This window comes from Papio anubis, chromosome 5, assembly GCF_008728515.1.
Source record: "Papio anubis isolate 15944 chromosome 5, Panubis1.0, whole genome shotgun sequence".
Lineage (NCBI taxonomy): Eukaryota > Metazoa > Chordata > Mammalia > Primates > Cercopithecidae > Papio > Papio anubis.
The window spans coordinates 131,022,476-131,044,793 of NC_044980.1; the positions used below are offsets into that span (position 1 = coordinate 131,022,476).

Below are 22,318 nucleotides of genomic sequence, written 5' to 3' on the forward strand. Positions count from 1 at the left end.
ATTTTCAAATGCAAAGTAGCTCCTATTAGTGTTATTATCTTTCTCTTCCCATTGGCTTAATCATTCTCAAAAATTCTCTAGTTACCCACAAAATGCCATCTCTCTAGGCAGACTCTTTTTATACTTTCACCACCTTCTGTCTCTATCCTACTTCCCTGTTTTCTCCCTTAAAAGTTATTCTTCCCTTCAAGGCCTTTATATCCCTTCTCCCTACCAGTTTCATCAAGGTCTGCAGAAGTGGTAAGCTGAGTGGCAGTTATCTCCCCACTGCTAAGATTCGAAAGATCAAGGCAACGTTTTGGGGTTCCTCTGTTGAGACATAATGGTACATCGAAATTTCCATTAGATTGTTATATCCTTAAAAGTCAAAGATCATGTCATCTTCTTCTTTTTTTTTTTTTTTTTTGCAATAGAGTCTTGCTCTGTCTCCCCGGCTCGAGTACAGTGGCACGATCTTGGCTCACTGCAACCTCCGCCTCCCGGGTTCAAGCGATTCTCCTGCCTCAGCCTCCCAAATAGCTGGGATCACAGGCGCCTGCCACCACGCCCAGCTATTTGTAGTAGAGATGGGGCTTCACCATGTCAGCCAGGCTGGTCTTGAACTCCTAACCTCAGGTGATCCGCCCACCTCGGCCTCCCAAAGTGCTGGGATTACAGGTGTGAGCCACAGCGCCCGGCCAATCCTCTTCATCTGAAACACCCCTTAATGACTATCAGATTATCTGAACAGTGTCCAAATAAATCTAATTGCTTTTTGGAAATATCTCAGACTGGGCTGAGAAAAGTCTCCCACTACCATAATCTGTACCTCATTTTCTCCTTACCAACATATGAAACAGATAATTTTTTTTTTTTGAGGCCCAGAGTTTATTGGCCAAGGAGGATCTTGACTCCACATTCCCTGTCCTGAGCACCATGAACACAGGCTTGATTTCTCCCCGGAGTCCCTAGTTTTTCTCAGGTACTACTTCTCTTCGTTTGCTAGTTGAGACATGGTATGATCAGAATTCAAAGTACAACTGCAATAACGTTAATATTAATACTAATAAAGTGACCGACTCGTAATGCAGCAGTTTTCAAAGACTTTTGCCAGATATCACATCATTTGATTTTCACAAGATCCTAGTAAGATAGGAAGAGATTATTATTTCTTTTCTGTCTTTTCTTTTTTTTTTTTTTTTGAGACGGAGTCTCGCTCTGTCGCCCAGGCTGGATTGCAGTGGCCCGATCTCGGCTCACTGCAAGCTCCGCCTCCCGGGTTCACGCCATTCTCCTGCCTCAGCCTCCGGAGTAGCTGGGACTACAGGCGCCCGCCACCACGCCCGGCTAGTTTTTTGTATCTTTTAGTAGAGACGGGGTTTCATCGTGTTAGCCAGGATGGTCTCGATCGCCTGACCTCGTGATCCACCCGTCTCGGCCTCCCAAAATGCTGGGATTACAGGCTTGAGCCACCGCGCCCGGCCTCTGTCTTTTCTTTTTGAGATAGAGTCTCACTCTGTTTCCCAAGTTGAAGTGCAGTGAGGCGATCATGGCTAACTGTAGCCTCCAGCTCCCGGGCTCAAGCAATCCTCCCACCTCAGCCTCCTGAGTGGCTGGGACTATAGGCGCACATCACCACGCTCAGCTAATTTTTAATATTTCTTGTAGAGACGGGGTCTTGCCATGTTGCCCAGGCTGGTCTTGAACTCCTGGACTCAGGCGATCCGCCCTCCTTAGCCTCCCAAAGTGCGGAGATTACAGGTATGAGCCAACTCGCCTGGCTGGTATTATAATTTCTTGTCACAGAAAAGAACTCAAAAGGGGCCGGGCGCGGTGGCTCAAGCCTGTAATCCCAGCACTTTGGGAGGCCGAGGCGGGCGGATCACAAGGTCAGGAGATCGAGACCATCCTGGCTACCACCGTGAAACCCCGTCTCTACTAAAAAAATACAAAAAACTAGCCAGGCGTGGTGGTGGGCGCCTGTAGTCCCAGCTACTTGGGAGGCTGACGCAGGAGAATGGCGTGAACCCGGGGGGCGGAGCTTGCAGTGAGCCGAGATTGCGCCACTGCACTCCAGCCTGGGGCACAGAGCAAGACTCCGTCTCAAAAAAAAAAAAAAAGAACTCAAAAGGGTTACACAGTCAAGGGCAGAGCTGAGACTTAAACCCTGACCTTTGAGCCAGGATAACTGAAAACAAACCAACAAACAAACCCAACTGTTTGGAAATAGCAAAGGCAATAAAGTGTAAAAATAAAAGTATATTTACCCAGACAAAACGCTTAGGTTTGTAGAATCACCAATAAATTTGCCCACTGGAGTGCTAGGGACATCTGGACAGACAGTAAAGGAAGTGTCTCTCTCCAGGAGCAGGTTTAACATTTTCCTTTGATTAGACCTAAAACTGGGTCCTGAGCCAGAGCTTCCTTCCTCTCTTGTGGATGAGAAGAGTTCCGTAGACATGGTCTTCCAATTCTCACCAGGAGAAAAACAAAACCTAGCCAGGAGGAAAACATCATCTATATCGGTACCTCACAGTTCCCTCAGCTTTCCCAAACTCCTCCACCCTTTCCAGCCAGGCGGATCAGCATTGGAAGAGGGGCATTCCCGAAGGGTGATTCACAGCCTGGCTCCAGGTTAGAACCTGAATTCACCGACGAGAGGCAACCTTAGGACCTTAAAGACGGAATGAAGAGAGGATTTTGACTTGTTCCACGCCACACAGCTCGAGACTCCTGACCAGAAAGAACCCAGGTCGTAACTCGCGACAGTGCCCATTCGGCCCTCCCAATCTCTGTTTGTGTGGGCCGACTGGACCCTAAGGGGACAATGGGGTCTCCGTGATTCCGTGGCGGAGACGGCTGCGGACTTACCTCAAGCCTGGAGTCTGAGGCTTGCCTACAAGAGGAGGGAAAGTGGATAGGGATCGGACACAGGCGAAGACTCGAGCAGAATGAAAGAAAATCTGGGGGAAAGGAGGCAGTTAACCAGACTGCAACTCTGCCTCCCGACTTGGTAGGCCAACGTCGGACTCAGCGTCTTCCCCGCGCAGGAGGCCAAAGTTATGGCCTGCGACCAAGAATATCAACAGCCGCAAGCGTTGACCATTCAAACCTTCCGCCCACCCAGTAACCTATCCCCGCTCGCCTCTAAGCTGCGTCAGCCAATCTCCGTGCGCGCGCCTAGACCCTCACGGCCTATCGTTGGGCTGGCACATTACCCGGCGTGTGCTTGCTCTGGAAGTGGTAAGACTTGCCCCGCCCCATAGCCAGAGCAGGATAGTGATTGGCCCACCAGCGTTAGGCAGGCTGCGGGGTAAGCTCCGCCTCACGGGGAGGCTGCCGCATCATTGGCTCTCCCTCTCACCAATCGCCACACCCTTTCTGTTTTCTTCTTTCCCTCAGCCCCACGAACCCCGGGAGATTTAAATCGCACCTTACTAGTGATGACCATTCGCTAGGATAATACTAGGAGAGATTCTTTTGGGTGGAGGGTGTTGTAAGCGTTTCATTTTCCTTGCTTCTTTCTCGTGCCGTTTTCGCGGACGTTTTCTTCTGAGTTTTGCTGGCCTTCCACGGGAGATGGAGCGTTTGCTGCTGGTGTGGCAGGTATTGGGGGGAGACAGGTGTGTGTGTTTATGCTGAGAGGCATTAGCCCCTTCCAAGAGCTTTCTTTGTTTGGCGTTTCTTTTAGTGTGCAGCATCTCAGAGACGCTAGTTTACGTGGGTAAAAAGAAATTCCGTTGCAGGGAAAGTGGAGGAATTAAATTATCTTGGTATAATCCTTATCACAATCCAGAGGACCTCAAAGATTGGTTATTCATGGAAATTTGAACATTGACGAGGTGATATTTAGAAATTACTGGCCGGGCGCGGTGGCTCACACCTGTAATCCCAGCACTTTGGGAGGCCGAGGTGGGTGGATTACATGAGGTCAGGGGTTGAAAACCAGCCTGGCCAACATGATGAAACCCCCGTCTCTACTAAAAATACAAAAATTAGCTGGGTGTGGTGGCACACACCTGTAATCCCAGCTACTTGGGAGGCTGAGGCATGATTAATTGCTTGAACCCGGGAGACGGTGGTTGCACCACTGCACTCCAGCCTGGGCATTAGAGTGAAACAAAAAGACATTCCTAATGTTAGGGATTTGCTTTTAAATAATCCTGTGCTGGGGGAGGGTATTGATGATACAAGATTGACCCTGAGTGTTGAGTGATAGGGGGCAGGAAGGTCCATCATATCTGTGCATCTCAACGTTTAATTTGCACACTAACCACCTGAGGACCTGTTAAATGCAGATTCTGATTTGGGAGGTCTGGGTTGTGGTTGCGGCCGGAGATTCTGCCCGTCTAATAAGCCCCCAGCTGATGGTGAGGTAGCTGGTCATAGGAACATACTTTGAGCGGTAAGGTATTACCCCATACTCCTTACTTCAGTGTATATTTGAAAATTTCCATAATAAAAATGTTCAAAATAACCTTGGAAGCTCTTTAACATGCAGGCTCCAGAAACGATAATTCAATAGGTCTAAAGTGGGGTCATTATCAAGGCCCCCAGGTGCTACCCATGCAGACAGCTTACAGATCAAGCTTTGAGAAACAAAAGTCAAAATGCAACTTGTGTCTGATGTCAGGATTTTGGTGGTGGTAGTGGCTGAGAGGCACAGTGTAGCCAGCTGGTTTTTATCCTAATACCCTTTGCATCTGTAGAAACTGCTTCCCCAGAAAGGAGATGTGTGAGGAGTCTTGGTCCTCTAGGATACAGACAGTGAGTGTGGGAGTTAGCACAGAGCCTTGCTATGCCAGGTGAGTTTGAAAATCAGGCTGGGGATTAAGGGAGTATGGGATGAGTTGTTATCTGCTTTGACGACTACAGTATAATCACACTTTGTGGGAAACTGTATACTTCCCTGCAGGTGGGAAGTAGAGACAGACAAAGTTATTCTCCAGTGGTGGCAAAAGCAGATAGATTATGGCAAGTGCACACCTGGCTACCAGTGCTTTCTGCACCAGGTCCTCAAGTAAGTGCAGTTGTGGGTGGTCACAACAAAGATGTCAACCAAGTAGCTTTAGTTCAATGTCAGGTGATAGAAATATACTAGAATCTGAGCACTCTGACAAAGTTGCAGCATTCCTAAAACAAATTCTGTAAAAATCTAGCCCAAAAATAAGTTTCTGAGACTTTTCTCAAATAGAAGTTATATACCTAGTCCTTAAGAGTGTTTTTTTTTTTTTTTTGGGGGGGGGGGTTGTTTTTGTTTTTTTTTTGAGACAGAGTCTCACTCTCTCCCAGGCTGGAGTACAGTGGCGTGGTCTTGGCCCACTACAACCTCTGCCTCCGGGGTTCAAGCGATTCTCCTGCCTCAGCCTCCCAAATAGCTGGGACTACAGGTGCCCACCACCACGCCCAGCTGATTTTTGTATTTTTAGTTGAGACGGGGTTTCACCATGTTGGCCAGGCTCGTCTCAAACTCCTGACCTCAGGTAATCCACCCGCCTCGGCCTCCCAGAGTGCTGGGGTTATAGGCGTAAGCCACCATGCCTGGCCAACAAAACTCTTAAAAGCTCTACTTTTCCTAATGAAATTGTTTTCCTACCAAACATTTTTACTATCTCCTCATGATTCCAGCTGGCTTAGCTAATTGCAACATACTTAGCTAATTACATGTAAGTTTACATGCATGCATACAAACTGTGAAATGGTAGAATTATTTTAAAGGGAAGTCAAATATTGTCTTTTATATCTTGATTTCTGAGGGTGTTGGAATATATCTAAGTTATCCTTCCCAGAAGAAAGAATATTAGGGAGGTGGGAAGTTTGGTGTTTAATCTGATTTGAAGATTTACTTTTTCTGTTGGATTGAGGGCATTGATCCTATGTCATCCTTGGGGAATCCCTATCTAGGCTCCTGATTCACTGTGATAAGCAGTGAGCTGTGTTCCTTCACCTTGACCTCAGTCTGACCCATACTTGTTGTGGCCAGGGCACTGCGGCAGCCTGGGCTTCACCCTGAAACACCAAACAAGAACGGGAGGTTCAGCCATTACTCCTGGGATGCCCAGATCAGGCAGTGGAGAAGAGCCCTACATTCCTGGGACCCTCCCCGCCAGCCTCTGCAGGGCAGAAGGGCTAAGGGATGTGTTTTCTATTCCTGGTTCTTTTTATGACTGGTAGGCTTAGCCCTACTTCTCCCCACTTTGCAGAGGTTTAGCTTTCACTGGGTGAAAAGGGAAGGTCTGAATCGAGTGCATGTTCCTCCCACTTGGCTGTTCCTTCCTAGGCAGGGAATGGAAAGTCTCTTAGAGCCAATGGATTCCACTCCTTTGGATGACCTCCTGAATCACTGGCTCCAGGCCCTGGAACCTTCAGAATATGGATGGAGAGTATCCTTTACTGAAACCCACTGAAGCAGGGTTACAGATGGGGTTTGGCCCATGAGGGCACAATTAAGATGCGGTTCAAAGCAGTGGCTCAAGAACAAAAGAATAAAAAGGGGGCAGCAAGGAAAAAGAGCAGGACATGAGTAAAAAAATCCTTGGGAACTAAAAGTAGAATAAGGAGATTTAATTATGGGTAGGACTGTTAGGCTGCACTGGGAGGCAACATAGATGATTTCATAGATGATGAAAGGGGATGTAACCTTCCTTTGAAATGAGGCCTGAAACTTGACTTGCAGGGTTTTTTGTTGTTGTTGTTTTTGTTTTGTTTTGGGTCTCAGTTTCTTTCAATGTTTTGCAAATGAGCCAATGCCTACTTTTAACTCAACCGTTTAACTAGTAAGCTTGGTTAATAATAAAAAGGGGAACAGCTTAGTGGTGAAAAGCAAGGGCTTTTAGACTACCTTTTGATAGTACCTTTGCCTACCATGTGGGCAGTCACTTAACCTCTTGGGCTGTTTCATTTGTCAAAGAGAAGGTTTTGTTTCATTTGATGATTGTAAGAAAAAATGAGAATATATATCAAAGTATGTAGTCCAAGTGTGGTGGTTCACACCTGGAATCCCAGCACTTTGTTTTTTGTTTGTTTGTTTTTGAGATAGAGTCTCATTCTGTTGCCCAGGCTGGGGTGCAGTGGCACAATCTCGGCTCACTGCAATCTCTGCCTCCCTGGTTCAAGCGATTCTCCTGCCTCAGCCTCCTGAGTAGCTGGGATTACAGGTGGGCGCCACAATGCCCAGCTAATTTTTGTATTTTTTAGTAGAGATGGGGTTTCACCATGTTGGCCAGGCTGGGCTTGAATACCTGACCTCAGGTGATCCGCCTGCCTCAGCCTCCCAAAGTGCTAGGATTACAGGTGTGAGACACCATGCCAATCCCAGCACTTTGTGAGGCCAAGGTGGGAAGACTGAGGCCAGGCGTTTGAGACTACCCTGGGCAACATAGCAAGACGCCTCTCTCTACAAAAATAGAAATAAATATGCTGGACATGGTGGCACACTCCTGTAGTTCTAGCTACTCAGGAGACTGAGATGGGAAGGATTGCTTGAGCCCAGAAGTTCAAGGCTGCAGTGAGCTATGATCGCTCACTGCACTCCAGCCTGAGCAACAGCAAAACCCCCTTTCTAAAAAAAAAAAAAAAAGCATGGTGTCTGGCACATAAGAGCAATTCTTGGAAACCATGTGTCCCGTACTTCATGGCCCCTGACTCTGCTCCTTTTGCCAAGGGGAAATAGGCAGTGCAAGGTAAATCTCTCCACCCCTGTTTTCTCAGTTAGTACTGTACCTCACTTTTCTTTTTCAGTTTGCAGACTTGGTGACTCCTGCCTCCTCCCCTCCCTGGCTCAGTGAGGAAGATCCCTGCCACTGGCTCTACTTTCCAGCTGATCACAGCTATTTACCTGTCCCAGTCTTGAGTAAGGCACAAAATATTTACAGAAAACAGACGTCTTTCAGAGGACTTGCTGCTAAGTGTAATAGTGAAGATTACTTGCATACTGCTACTTTCCAACCAATTAAAAAAAAGAAATAGAAAACTTTGTATTACAAAGAAATCACAACACGAACGCAGTTTAAAGCCTCTCCTTTATCCACTTTTTTGCTTGTCTCCCTAAACCATCTGTGATGCTAGCTGAGACTCGAATTTACATAAGAGCCAGAAACCATCAACCCAACCTCTTCACACACTAACGTCTACATTCGTCTCTTTAAAAAAGACTTAAACTTTGGCTCATGTGGGAGGTGGTGGTAGTGGTGGAGACTTAATAAAAGGTGGTTTCGTCTTCCTGAAGTGGAAATATAGCACCGTCAACATCTTTTCCCCATCTGGCTGTTTCCTCCTTCCCTTTCTGTTTAAGGAAAGTGTAACCACCGTACTTCTCCCCACCTCCCCGCACCTCCCCCACAAACGCAAGCAACTGAACCGCCTATGATGTCATAATCACAATCCCATTACCTCATCCTGCTGAGGGGGGGCGGAGAGAGAGGAGAGGGAGTGAACAGCCCTGGGCTATCCTGAGCTTTACAAAGTGTTCTGGGTGAGTGCAAATTACAGAACCAAGTGGAAACGTCCCCGCAACCATTGTAAGTTCTGGGTTTTTAAGGTTCAGGCCGATCCGGCAGCTGCAAGAGCGGCTCCTGGGACTCCGAGCAGGCCCTAATCGGCGCTTGGACCACACTTCCCAGCAGCCTTCACGCCGCGGACGGGTCCTTTGCTGGGGGAAGGGGGCTTCCTTCGAAGAGGTGGTCGTGGAGGGCGGGGCAGCCGAGCAGGTGAGGGGCACTGTGGCTAATTGCATGACGCGGGCCGAACCGAGTGGGAGGCTGCAGTTGGGCCGATGGAGGGAGGGAGGGCAGGGGCGATGCCTTTGTTTACCTTCTCCCGACATGGCCTCCCCCGCGGGTTTCAAGATGTACCTCCAACTGGGACCGTCCACTTTCTGCGATATTTTGGAGGGGGTGACTCGTTAGTGAGGCAACCACCCCCATCCCTAAATCAAAGCGCCAGGCTCGTTCCCGACAGCGCTGTCCGAGAGAGACTTTGAGAGAGACACGACACGAAGCTGCCCTCTCCGTGGGTGGCTCGGGGGGATTCTGCGAGCCGGAGCTGTCCCACTACTCTCCTCAGGGACTCGTTGGTTCGCGCCAGCGCCTTTTAAGGACACCGTGGGGCGAACGGAGCGCTCAGAGCTGCTCCGGCCGCGGCCCTGGGAACTGGAGGAGCTGCGGTAGGTGGCGGAGGGCAGGTGGCGCTGGGGCCTCGGGGCGGGCACCTCAACTGTCCCTCCCTCCTTCCCTCTTTCCCCTCCCCCAGCCCGACCGCCCGCGCGGCCGGGCCTCGCAGGCCGCCTCCGCGGGGAGAGCACGGGACCCGGTGGGGGAGGGGGTGGCGAAGTGCTAAGTCCCAGACCCTCCCCATCCCTTGCGTCCTGAGTTCGCTTCCCGCGGCCAGATGATGGAACCTAGTGGGAAGAGGCGAACGACAGCCCCCCCGAGCGAGCCCTGGCGCCCCCCCGCTCCGGGGACCAGCGGACGCCCCATGCCCCACCCCGCGGGGACAGGCAGGGCAACAGAGGGAGAGGTTGAAGATTGGAGGGGCCTAGCCTTTTGCTTCTTCGTGGGGGTGGGGGGAGGGGTGTTCCCCACTTGTCACCCCTTTCCCCAGCAGAACCATATGGAGGAAGAGCAGGCAGGTCTCCACCTACCTGTTCATGCACCTCCCTGCCTTCCTCATGTTTTCCTTCAGTCTCCCCAAGAGGTGTGGGGCCGGGACCTGGGGGGAAGGTCCCCAAGGGATTTGTGACTCTCCTCCCTGTTGGCCTGACCTGATCCTACCTTGTCTAGGTTCAGCACAACCTCAGCATCCCTGAAACAGGAGTGTCAGGGGTTACTGCCATCCTATAGGAGATGGGGTGGGGGTCTGATCTTTATTTTTGGGGGCTGCTGGTGGAGGGAAAGCCTGAACTGAGAGTTAGGCCTGGTGGGGTTGCTGAGAGGGCCTAGCGGCCTGCTGCTCTCTGAAGGGCTGAGCCCCGTGCCAGTTGTTAAACTGAGAAGTTTTAACTTGTTTAGTGACTGTTCAGGGCTGTCTCTACCCTTCAGATACACAAAATGGAAGGGGAAGGAAGGCGGCAAGAGAGGGCTTCTTACACTTTTTTCAATGCCTGCTTGAGAAAGAGGAGGCCCCTCGCGGAGCTGGTTTGCCTTCTTTTGTGTCCTGGTTTGATTCCTTATGGCTTCCGTTCTGTTCCCCCTCTCAGCCTGGCCTGTTTTAGGAAACTCAGGCTGAGAGTATCAGTTGTGTGGTGGTAGTTGCATTGTTCCAATTACCGCTGTGTGTGGCCACATCCCAACAATTAAAATGCAGAAAAACACAAATTCACTCTCTTGACTTGATCCTAGAGATGGCTGGGAGTTTGCTGTTTGTCCAAATGCCTCATGAAAAGCTAGAGAGTTTGCTTCACTCCCTGCTCCTCATAGCTGGTTAGCCTGAGGCCTGGGGTCTCGGGGGTAAAATCCTGCACTTAGGTTCCCTCTCTGGTTGATCTTTGAGGGCAGCAGAGTTAAGAAACCAGGAGCAGAAGTAATATAAGCTTTAGCTTCTCCCGTAAGAATATAGGGGAAGCAGCTGAAGAGAGCTCCCCGGAAGCTAGAATTTTGTTCAGGGTGGTAATAATTATGCATGAAAATGATAGTTAACTATAACGATGATTGACTTCTCTTGCACCTTTCTTCCAAAGAACTCCAAATACATACAGGTTTATCTCTTTGCTCTTCCTTATGGCCTCCTTCTGAGGTGTGAGTGGGGTAGAGATAATTTCCTCTTCTTTGTAGAGTGATCTGCCCCCAAGGTCACAGAAGGAACAGCCCTCTTGGGCTTTTCTTAGTGTACAGGTGAGGGAGGATGGTATTCAGCCAGAGAGATAGACCCTATTGCCTTCTTCATCTTATTGATTTCATTACTTCTGACATTCTGAGGCCTTGAAGATTCACAAACGGGAACAAGAAATGGTAGTCTATGTGGACTCCTGATTTTTATAGGCCAGATGGTACATTTTGTACATTTTAATATGTTATATTGTTCCTGTGACAGGTTAAGATTATTCTGCCCACTTTACATATGGGTAAACTGAGGCCAGCGAGTATTAAATGATTTGTTAAAACTCTTAGCAAATTGGACTAATAATTAGATTTCTTGATGATTTGTTCTCTTGACTAGCTAATGCTACACACATTCTCTGGTAAGCTGTCAGCTTGCTGGTCATTTCCGGGAATAGACAGAATAAAATCAAGACACTGGCTTAACCTCCCCTTTTCCCTTGAGCAAGGCCCCTCAGGTAATTGTGTGGGCTTGAAGCCTGTTCTCTGATACAGTTAGTTTGATTCTATCAGAAGTTGACCATGAGAAAGAATCTTAGTGAACTGTATCCATGGACTTTGCATCAGATCAGGCTAAAAACTTAGTTGAATAAAGTCATGGAATTGTTTATAACGTCTGTAGAGTTGAAATGTATTGGAATTACCCTGATCATTTCCTTATCCTCTTCCCATTTGATAAGAAAACAAACACCATATCTATGGGAAAACAATAATATATCAAATGTTTAGGCTGTGGGAGGACATAAAATCCTATGTACTCAGGTCTGAAGCAGAAAGTCTTGCCTACAACCACTGTTCTTCCTTGTTCTCTTATTACTATTTCTGTAGTTTAGGAGAAGGGTACCTCTTTTCACTTCTGACTAGAAGATAAAATACTGGGCTGATCTCGAGGGAAATAATCATTTGGGCATCCCTCTCTCTCACGTGAGCAGCTGTTTTCTAAGTGCTGCTGGTATTCCAGTTAGAAACAACAGAGCATGAACCAGGTTAAGGGTAGCAAATAAGTTTCAACTTGATTGCCAACTCTATTTTATTTCATATCTGGACTGCCAGTTCATAATTTCTGAAGCTGTGTTTAGGCTTAGCTAGAAAGAGCTGTGATCAATTGATGTCTGCCAGAGGCCTGGCTTAGGGGTGCTGTGGTATGTGTGCCATGCATTTTCCATCTCTGGACCAGGTGCATCTCTAATATCACTTGGGGCTGGTCCCTCTAATTGGCAGACTCAGCAGGCATGACTGGAGAGGGAAGTCCCAATGGTGCTAGAATGGTGCTGCAGTGGCAGAAGACGGCTTACGAGTGAGGTCTGGAAGAACAACAGGGAAGACATCCATCATTTGCTCCAAAGTGTGCAAGTCAAATCCTGGGGAGAATCATGATAACCCTGATCACTGAGCAGCTACAGAAGCAGACTCTGGATGAGCTGAAATGCACACGCTTCAGCATCAGTCTGGTAAAAGACCAGTCTTCCTGCTTCTCCACGACCCCCTCCCCCTTTTTTCTGAGGCTGATTGTTGCTACTACTTTACTCTTGTCCTGTGCTGTATGAATCATGGTACTTAACCTGAAGAGCCCACTAATGGCTCAAAACCCAGCCCAAAAGGAAGGGGGCAGGGATTTTTCCACCTATAGAGAAGGGACAACAAAACTTGGGTGGAGAAGGGTTTGAGATGTTGGAAGATGTGGATTGTTTGACTTACTAACTTTGGGAAGACGAGAGGAAGAACACTTAATGTCCCTAACATCCCTATAGCTCATGAATTGCAGAGGAGAACTGAAGAGGGCTTCCTAGAAATCTGTCAGTGTGTCCTGAATCCAAATCATGATGGATATTCTCTCTTTCTTAGCCTTTGCCTGATCATGCAGACATCTCCAACTGTGGGAACCCTTTCCAGCTTGTGTCTGGTAAGGCATCGTGTGTGTTTGTGTATATGTGTATACCCATTCCTCTCTCCACACATTTCTATCATTGGTTTCCAGTGAACAGGGCTAGCAAGCCTACCTCTAGAACTTTCTTGCCAGGGTCAACTTCTGAGATTGGCAGTTGTCTTTCATGTTATAGCATGAAAGTTATCTGGTTGGTTTGCTCTTATTCTAGCTTTGTGGAGACTTGTATAACCTATTTTTTTGAATAGGTAATACATTCACATGGTTCAAAATTTAAAAAATAACAACAAAAAGGTTATGCTGAGAAAAGTGTTACTCTCCTGTTCCCTATCTACTCAGCTTCTACCACCTCCCTAAAAGTATAAGTTTCTTACACAGTATATGTGACTAGAATTTCTGTATATACAAAGAAGCAAATGTGTATATTTCTTTCCTTTTTTTTTTTTTTTTAAGTTCTGGGCTACATGTGCAGAACCTGCAGGTTTGTTACATAGGTATACATGTGCCGTGGTGGTTTGCTGCACCTATTTTATTTCCACATTTTTAACACAAAAGGTTGCATACTATATATTATTTTGTACCTTAAAAAAAAAAAAAATAGGACCGGGCCTGGTGGCTAACGCCTATAATCCCAGCACTTTGGGGGGCTGAGGCAGGGAGATCACCTGAGGTCAGGAGTTTGAGACCAGCCTGACGAACATGGAGAAACCCCATCTCTACTAAAAATATAAAATTAGCTGGGTGTGATGGCTCATGCCTGTAATTCCAGCTACTAGGGAGGCTGAGGCAGGAGAATCACTTGAACCCAGGAGGCGGAGGTTGCGGTGAGGCAAGATGGCGCCATTGCAGTGCTCCAGCCTGGGCAACAAGAGTGAAACTCCATCTCAAAAAAAAAAAAATCACTGGGCACAGTGGCTAATGCTTGTAATCCTAGCACTTTGGGAGGCCGAGGTGGGCTGATCATGAGATTAGGAGTTCGAGACCAGCCTGGCCAACACAATGAAACCCTGCCTCTACTAAAAATACAAAAATTAGCCTGGCATGGTAGTGCACATCTGTAATCCCAGCTACTCGGGAGGGCAAGGCAGAAGAATCACTTGAACCCGGGAGGCGGAGGTTGTAGTAAGCGCAGATTACGCCACTGTACTCCAGCCTGGGCAACAAAGAAAGACTCCATCTCAAAAAAAGAAAAAAAAAAAAAACTTTAATATAGCTAGGAGATCTTTCCCTATCAGAATGCTGAGCATTCTCTTGTTATATATAGCTGCATATTATTACACTGCATAGATGTACAGTGGCTTATTTCACGAATCTTCTATTGATGTACATTTAGGTTATTTCCAATCTTGTTTCAGTACATAAAACTGTAGTGGGCCAAACGTGGTGACTCATGCCTGTAATCCCAGCACTTTGGGAGGCCGAGGTGGGCAGATAGCTTGAGGCCAGGGGTTCGAGACCAGCCTGGCCATCATGGTGAAACCCCGTCTCTACTAAAAATACAAAAATTAGCCGGGCATGGTGGCAGGTGCCTGTATTCCCAGCTACTTGGGAGGCTGAGGCAGGAGAGTTGTCTGAACCCAGGAGGTGGAGGTTGCAGTGAGCCGAGATCGTGCCCACTGCACTCTAGCCTGGGCGACAGAGCAAGACGCCATCTCAAAAAAAAAAAAAAAGAAACTGTAGTGAATAACCTTGTACATATATCATTTTTTCACATGTGAAAATATATCTGAGGTATAAATTCCTAGATTATTAATTAGTCAGTTAAAGGGCCCCTGATGGTAGGGACATTTAGATGGAGGCATCACTGGTGGACAGTCAGAACTCCTTAACTCATGCTGCTCAGCTGTTCTGCATCTCATTTTCTTTTCTAGGATACCTAGCAAGGGAAGTGAGTTGGCAAAAACATGTTCATTCAGTCTCTTCCTCCTGTTTATCAAAGACTTGCTGAAAGCCAGGTGTTGTGTCATAAGTATAGAGCAGGAACTCATGGTCTCTGCCCTCGTAGTGGTTAGTAGAGGGAAGAACTATAGACCAAATACACTCAGTATGAATTTTGCCACCGTCAAGTCTGACTTCTTATACTTGTCATTTGCCCCAAATATCCAGCCCCTGCAGAATTCCAGCCAGCTTGGACTCCAGAGGAGTTTGGACTAGGCCCTTTGTCCCTTAATGAGCCATCTCCCAAAAGTCACAATTTTGGTTGGAATACAGTGAGTGAGGATTGTTTCTTTCAGTCCATTTTCCCTTCCTTCTCTTGGTCCCTCCATCTGTTTGGATTCAAGAGAAGGCCTAGGGGAAGGGAATCGGAATATGTGGGTGGCCAGACACAAAGGAAGATGAGCAGCACAAAGTCTTAGGGTTTCCCAAGCCCAGGTTTCACTGTCAAAGGCTTTCCCCACCCTGTTTGCCCTCCCTAGGAATAAAAGTGATCTCTTACCTGCCTGATTACCTCTTACTTTTTGGCAGTACTAACTCCTGACTTGGTGCTGTTGACAACATGAGAAGAGGAAAGGCCAAGGAAGGAGAGCATAGGCCTGCTTTTCAGCATCCAGAGCAAGCGTAGGGGAGGGGCGGGGGAGGGATGAGCAGGACACACACAATCGTGTTTGTTTCTTTTGACTTCTTTTACCTTTCAGAGGGAATGGCAGGCAGTAGATGAAATGTTTTTGATTCCAGGTAGTTGGTCACAATGGAGGCAACAGAGCGTAGTGGTTTAAAAACCTGGCCTTCGCATCAGACAGACCTGGATTTGAATCCTCCTTTGGTCTTTTGATTGCTGTGTGATTTTGGGAAAGTTACTGAATTTCTCTTATCTGTGAAATGGAGATAATGATAATGATACTACCTACCTCATAAAGTTTTTGGAAATTTTCACATAAAATGCTCCATACATTGTGTGGCACGTGGTAAGTTCTTAAAAAATGTAAGCTATCATTAATATTATTTTTATTACAAATGCCTTCCAGAAGGTGCTTCCTGGAGGGGCCTGCCCCACTGTTCCTGTGCTGAGTTCCAGGACAGCCTCAACTTCAGCTACCATCCCTCAGGCCTGAGCCTGCACCTCAGACCACCCAGTCGGGGAAGCTCCCCCAAGGAGCAGCCCCTCTCCCAAGTCCTAAGACCTGAGCCCCCAGACCCAGAGAAGCTTCCTGTGCCCCCTGCCCCTCCATCCAAGAGGCACTGCCGCTCACTCTCAGTGCCCGTGGACCTGTCTCGCTGGCAGCCGGTGTGGCGGCCCGCCCCCTCCAAGCTGTGGACTCCCATCAAGCACCGGGGCAGTGGTGGAGGGGGTGGGCCGCAGGTGCCTCACCAGAGCCCCCCGAAGCGGGTCTCCAGCCTCAGGTTCCTCCAAGCTCCCAGTGCCTCTTCTCAATGTGTCCCAGCCCACAGACCCTACAGCCCTCCTTTCTTCAGCCTGGCCCTGGCCCAAGATTCCTCTCGACCCTGCGCTGCCTCCCCTCAAAGTGGCTCCTGGGAGAGTGATGCTGAGTCCTTGTCACCTTGCCCACCTCAGCGCCGCTTCTCCTTGTCACCCAGCCTGGGCCCGCAGGCAAGCCGCTTCTTGCCCTCTGCTCGGAGCTCTCCTGCATCCTCACCAGAGCTGCCCTGGCGACCTCGAGGTCTCCGCAACCTTCCCCGAAGCCGCTCACAGCCTTGTGATCTGGATGCCCGCAAAACTGGGGTCAAGCGGCGCCATGAGGAGGACCCCCGGCGTCTGCGGCCTTCCTTGGACTTTGACAAGATGAATCAGGTGGGACCAGCAAGACTAGGGGAGCTTGGATGGGAGTGTGGGGACTCTGTTCTGTTTCCGCTTTTGAGCTAGCCCCTAGCTTCATTACCCTGCCGCTCCCATCTCCCCCCCGCCACCAACAGCACCTGCTTTAGCTCTCAGGCTGACCTACCATCCCAGCTTGGCTGGGACTGTCCCAGTTTTAGTACTGAAAGTCCCCCCATCCTGTGAAATGCCTTAATCCTGGAAGTTAGAGAAACTGGGGTGAGACCCATGTTAAACCTTCCAACAGGGATCCCAAATTGTCTTACAAGAGGTACTTTCCCTCCTTTCCAAGAATGCATAAGCTGCAAAAAATTTCATCATCAGTACCTACTCTTTGTGCCCAAAGCTGGTTTTGCCACTTGCCTGTCACTGCCTCAAAGTGGTTCTGTGAGGGCTGAAGCAAGATGGGCTGCTACAGTGTATTCATTTGTTAGACCAATGTTTTTTGACTTCCTGGTTTGAGTATAGTTATTGTATGTATGCACTTGCTCACTTTTTTCATATTATTCTTTCTAGACCACTGGGTTACAAACCTCTTTAAGAATTGATTTAACTTTTTCATAGAGTCGTCCATCCCATCTGCAAATATTTACTGACTCTGACTAGGCACTGGCAGTACAGAGTAGTGAAACACTGCAGATGATGTTCCTGCCCTCACAGAGCTTCTACTCTTGAATCCAATGGAAATAATGGGCTCCAAATTTTGTCAGAAAGTTTACAAATCACACCTGTAATCCCAGCACTTTGGGAGGCCGAGGCGGGCAGATCTTGAAGTCAGGAGATCGAGACCATCCTGGTTAACACGGTGAAACCCCGTCTCTACTAAAAATACAAAAAATTAGCCGGGCATGGTGGCGGGTGCCTGTAGTCCCAGCTACTCAGGAGGCTGAGGCAGGAGAATGGCGTGAACCCAGGAGGCGAAGCTTGCAGTGAGCCAAGATCATGCCACTGCACTCCAGCCTGGGTGACAAAGCGAGACTCCGTCTCAAAAAAAAAAAAAGAATGTTTACAAACCTTACCCTAAAGCCTTAGAATTCTTGCCTTCAGGTGTAACTGTCTTCTTTGTTTGTTTGACAGAAACCATACTCAGGAGGTCTCTGTCTCCAAGAAACAGCCCGGGAAGGCAGCAGCATCTCTCCACCGTGGTTCATGGCCTGTAGCCCCCCACCCCTCTCTGCTTCCTGCAGCCCCACTGGGGGTTCCTCCCAGGTGCTGAGTGAAAGCGAAGAGGAGGAGGAGGGGGCTGTGCGGTGGGGTCGGCAGGCGCTGAGCAAGCGGACACTGTGCCAGCAGGACTTTGGGGACCTGGACTTGAATTTGATTGAGGAGAACTAAAACTGAGAGGCTACTTCCTGGGGCCACACAGACTGACTCTCTCATGGCTACTAACAAGTGTCGAGGCCCCAAGGCTGGGGGCCAAGCCTGGGAATGGGGGTGAGTGGAGGGCTCCGACTCAGGGCAGCCGGAAATCTTCTCGCTCCAGCAAGCTCGACCATGCCGAGAGACTGGCCGGGACAAGATAAACGGAGCTGGTGGCGGGAGGGACAGCCCCAGAGCAGACCCTTCCCATGGCGGCCCTGAGTGTGAGTATCCCTGCCACGAAGAGAGCAATGGGCAGGGAAGGAACGGGTCTACCGACCCCAGCTCGGGGAATTTCACTAGCCCCTTTGCTTCAAAGGGCACTTGTGTCTTAGAATTTGGCCAGGGTGGGGGTTGAGTCAGCCTCCTCAGAGAAACTGCGTGAGAGTGTGTGCGTGCATGGGCGTGTACTTGTGGAACGGTGTGTTTGCGTAGCCTTAGGGAAGGAAGGCAATTGCTCCTTAACAGCAGAGTATCATGATACCCCCAGGATCTTGAGTTTTTTACAGGATGTTGGGTTTGCTCAAGGAGTCAAGAGGAGGGCGCAAAGTTTTCCTTTTTTCTAAATAGCTCTGGAACCAGGCTTGTAATCCATAGCATCACCGACTCTGCAAAGGATTTCATTTTGGGGCACAGCAGGGTGTTTTAAGTGCTGTGACTTCAGCTAATGATCTTTTCCTCAGCCCCACCCCCTCCCCACTAGCTCGATCTAGTATATTGGGGAATGCAGGTGGGGGGTGTCACCATATTTTTTCTGAGCTGGCCTTTTTTTCTCATCAGATTGTCTAGGCTATATACCACCTGCCTCTTTTGCCCTGTTGAATAGAGTTGCACACAGCACACGGGCAACTGACGCAGGGTTGAGGGACTCCCTCTCTGTGTCTCTCTGCCTCTGCTGATGGGACCCTTTTCCCTCACCCTCTGCCCTTCTAGGTCATAGACTAGGTAGGAAGGCCCTGTATTGGTCTGCAGCATCTACTGAGGCAGACCTGCAACAGAAGTGGCATTCAGTCCCCAGCAGACATGAGTGAGCTCACCCCAGCACTGCTGTTGGGAAGGTGACTGCAGGAAACCAATTCTTACAAGATCCAGGCCCAGCCTTTTCGACCTGCTTGAGAAGGAGGAAGGGGTGGTTGGCATTTAATAGTTTGCTTGTCTTCCACTCATGCCAGGAAGTGTTTATTTGCCTTTAATTGGCCCTGAGAGACCATAGGGAGGTTGGGGCTCACCGAGGGATTGGCTGAGGATGTATAAAGCAAAGGCTGTGAGAAGCAGTTGGGAGTTTGGTTGTCATTGGATTGAATTTACTTTTTTGTTTCTCACCCGCAACTTGAGCCAGGACAGCTGGTCCCAGTGGCCACAGTGATGGGTTTAAGTACCTTGGTAGGGTTGGCACCAGTGGAAACACATACTGAAGCTGACCCCACAGTAGCTTGTGAGGTTTTGTCCAGCTTTGGTTAGACCCTACATGACCAAATTGGACCTACCCTTCTTCTTTATGGCAAGAAGGGCATTTTTCTGTTCAATTTCCAGGGTTTCCTAAGACCCAGTTCCTCTTGTAAGGGAAGAAGATCAAGGTCTTTGTGTTTTCTTCCTCATGGAATTGAACCTGACATTTTCTGGATCTCCTGCATGTCAGGAGCATCAGTGAGGCTTCAGCCTCCTCGTCTCCACTCCAGAGAGGAGGTGGCCATGTCTTCTTAAGCCTCTGGCCCTCAGAGGCTCCTCCCTATCTCCTGGCTAGTTACTACTGGGCTACCAGGTCTCTAGGGGCTTCAGAGAGGCCCTTTGGAGAATCCAGGGAAACCGTGAGCCCAGGAGTTGCCCATCTATGGTTTCATTCCTCCCCTGGCTCTTCTCCCTCTTCAGGCCATAATTTCCCTGGTGCCAACTTCTTTTCCTTCTGGGGTATCCTCATCCCTGGGCTCTCTGCTGCAGATTGGCTGTGCCAGCTTCCCACAGGTCACTGGCAATGCCAGTGAGTTTCTGCAGGCCCTAAGCTGAAGAAGTGAGGCAGTGATTCTGCCTCCATCTTGGTTTCCCCAAAGCCCCAGGGCACCATCCTTAGGGGAGAAGGTCTACAGTTATCATTATTTTAATTCCATTACTTTCAGTCTGGAAAACTAAGCTAGTCAGAACTATCATCTTGCTTCCCAATCTAAGAACCTGTGGCCCTGGAACACTTTTCAAGAAGTGGTTCATTTTGCTTTACACAGTAGATCTGTTTCAACAGTTCTGTGTAAACCAAATGCTGTTTTTCAATGCATTTGGACTGCTGACCATTTAAAAGCAGCCTATGATTGCTTCTTTTTGTAAAGCAAGCAACCTCCCTCCACTTTAGCTGTTTTGACTATTTGAATTTTCACATATTGGGCTTACCCAGAGTGGAGCACACCTCCAGGGCATGTGGCTGACACTGGGTAGATGTCTGCATCTGTGCTGTGTGTGTGGTGTGGTTGGCCAGTAGGTGAGTATCCCTGTGTGTGTGAGTGAAGCCACTCCCCAGGCTGGTGCTCTCTTCCTGTGCCCAGTGACTGCCCAGTGGCAGCCCAGCTGCCCTTCACTCCCACCTGCTGCCAAAGTCCCTGTGCTAATGGGATTACAAATACAAAAAGTGGAAAAAAATTTTTCGTAAACTTTGTTTTATATTAAAAAAAAATCCATAAGTCTGTGTGTGTTAAACATGAGGTTCTGCCTCTGTGGCTGTGTTTGAAAAAATAAAGTTTTATTAGAATAATCCATTTTCCCAAGCAACCTTGTGTACTACAGTGTCTTCTTCCCTTCCCCACAAAGACAGACAAGGAAGAAGCAGGGTAGGAGGCCACCTAACTCTTTCAGCCCCTTCCTGTAAGATGTAGGTCAACCTTTCAAAAAGGGGCAGTATTTGGACCCTAGGCCCTTTGCCGGCCATGGCAGGATGTTATACTGTGGCCCAGGCTTCTGCTAAGGCCTTGGTTATTTTTGGCAGTCTGGTTTGGTCTCTCTTTCCCTGGCACTTATACTTGTCTCCTCCTGCCTGCTGTCACTCTCACTTCCAGCAAGTTGAAGTCAAGTATTAATGCATTCCAGCTCACTGAGAAATGGTTTATGGTACAGTCAGGAACTTGTCTAGATTGGTTTGTAGGCTTTGGGAAGTAGGGAGAAGGCAGGGTGGGAGACGGCCAGGGATCTTTCTTAAGTTTTCACATGTTACATCCTGGAGAGATAAAGGTTTAGTCATCAGAATTCAGATTCCAAAGACCTAGGCAATTTTTCCATCCTAAAAATACTGCTTTTGGAAAATTATCCTAGCTGCAAAGCTTCTCTTTTGTTGTAGAAGACAGTATTTTCCCTAATGTTTCCTTTTGGAGTGTTGGTTTGCGGAAAGAAGCTATGTGGCTCACTCTTTCTTTAGACTTTTCTATTCTACGCTTTCTTCTCTCTATGTTGACATTCTTCCAATGTGTGTAGGTGAAGTGTAGTTGCTCAGAGATCCAGGCAGGAGCCTCTGTCCCTAAGGCTTAGCCTTTCTTTACCAGTTGTGGTGTTAATTTGCCAGGCAGCAAGAAGAGTCAAGTTGCTTAGCCTATGTCCTGGTTTCCTGCTTCAAATTGGTGGCACTCATCATTGAATACCAATGAAGTGTGCTCAGGAGGACAGGATTGACTTGACTACCTGGAGCAGGAATCTTTGCAGGGCTGCAAATACACCCTAGAAAAAGTGAGGGTTGTTATCTGCACTGGAAACAAAGGAAGGGCTTTTGGGAAGTGGAGGGCAGTGGCATGTAGTTAAAGAAGCTTAGAATTACATTTGTTTTTGTTTAAAACTGATGTTTCATTTCACCTACTGCTTGAGCAGGGGTAAAGTTTGAACATCTAAAATGACTTTGTCTCCCCCTTTCTTTCTTTTGAGTTTATTTTTGTTGGATTTTTCTGCTGTTTATTTTCTGTGAGGCCAAGTGTGATTTCATTTTTCATTCCTGAAGTCTTGTTAATATAGGAAAGAATGTAAACTCCATGAGGGCAAGAGTTTTGTTTTATTCAATATTGTGTCCCCAACACTTTGGGAAGTTCCTGGCACATGAAAAGTGCTGGCCACATTTGTTGAATGCATTTCTCTTTTTGCCTTTCCCATCCCTGAACTTAGGTACATTTCTGTCTCTCTGCTGAGAAATCAGCCTTGGACATTGGGGCAGTAGTTAAATCTCTGTATGGGAGAAAATCTCAGCAGTTAATTTTGATAGAAAAGTTGCAAGGCAGATAGATCTTGTATGGATTCACCCTTGTTCCCCTTCTACCAACTACAGCTTATGGGCCATGTGCTTTAAGAGGTGGCTCTCAGCCCAGAAAAACATTCTGAGTCAGGCCTCAGGTTGGCTGTGGGAGATGGAAGTTAAAAAGAAGTGGAGGGAGGAATGTTTCCTTGGCGCTCCACAGGGTTGGTTCTAGAATGATTTTCCTATATGTTTTATACTTTAGTAAAAGTATAAAGTCAATAGTTGGTTACCCCTCTCCCTAAGCCTTTTGT

At 48.1% G+C, this 22,318-nt stretch overlaps 3 protein-coding genes across 11 annotated transcripts in view; 2 read left to right on the top strand and 1 right to left on the bottom strand.

Annotated features, from left to right (window-relative positions):
- Window positions 1–9,026, bottom strand: part of CDC25C (cell division cycle 25C) — a 55,952-nt gene extending 46,926 nt beyond the window's left edge. For 4 of the 5 annotated variants that reach the window (XM_009209188.4, XM_009209186.4, XM_009209187.4 and 1 more), the window contains exons 1-3: window positions 8,791–9,026; window positions 2,247–2,474; window positions 215–309 (exon numbers count right to left, since the gene is read on the bottom strand). In XM_009209188.4, coding sequence (XP_009207452.2) covers window positions 215–309; window positions 2,247–2,474; window positions 8,791–8,903 — 436 coding nt within the window. In that variant the 5' untranslated portion in view covers window positions 8,904–9,026. Of the gene's footprint in view, window positions 1–214; window positions 310–2,246; window positions 2,475–2,850; window positions 3,221–8,790 lie in introns of those variants that run through there. The other variant, XM_003900161.5, reaches the window with a different exon arrangement.
- Window positions 3,234–5,180, top strand: LOC110743536 (oocyte-specific histone RNA stem-loop-binding protein 2-like). 2 transcript variants are annotated; one of them, XR_004183829.1, is made up of 3 exons: window positions 3,234–3,585; window positions 4,689–4,784; window positions 4,895–5,180. XR_004183829.1 is itself a non-coding variant. In XM_021939719.2 (3 exons), the coding sequence occupies exons 1-3, from the start codon at window positions 3,559–3,561 to the stop codon at window positions 5,001–5,003; spliced, it is 249 nt and encodes an 82-aa protein (XP_021795411.1). In that variant the 5' UTR covers window positions 3,234–3,558; the 3' UTR covers window positions 5,004–5,180. The 2 variants fall into 2 exon arrangements, 1 of the variants encoding a protein (XP_021795411.1); XM_021939719.2 differs by having other exon boundaries at window positions 3,234–3,602.
- On the top strand, window positions 7,666–20,566 carry FAM53C (family with sequence similarity 53 member C). Of its 4 annotated transcripts, none has more exons than XM_009209183.4 (5): window positions 7,666–8,452; window positions 12,015–12,244; window positions 12,639–12,696; window positions 15,645–16,429; window positions 17,531–20,566. In XM_009209183.4, exons 2-5 carry the CDS (start codon window positions 12,167–12,169, stop codon window positions 17,786–17,788), a joined length of 1,179 nt encoding a protein of 392 aa, XP_009207447.1. In that variant the 5' UTR covers window positions 7,666–8,452; window positions 12,015–12,166; the 3' UTR covers window positions 17,789–20,566. The 4 variants fall into 4 exon arrangements, with proteins under 4 accessions (XP_009207447.1, XP_009207448.1, XP_003900211.1 ...); XM_009209184.4 differs by having other exon boundaries at window positions 8,442–8,498; XM_003900162.3 differs by lacking the exon at window positions 7,666–8,452 and adding an exon at window positions 9,043–9,142.
- Window positions 20,567–22,318: the final 1,752 nt, after the last annotated feature.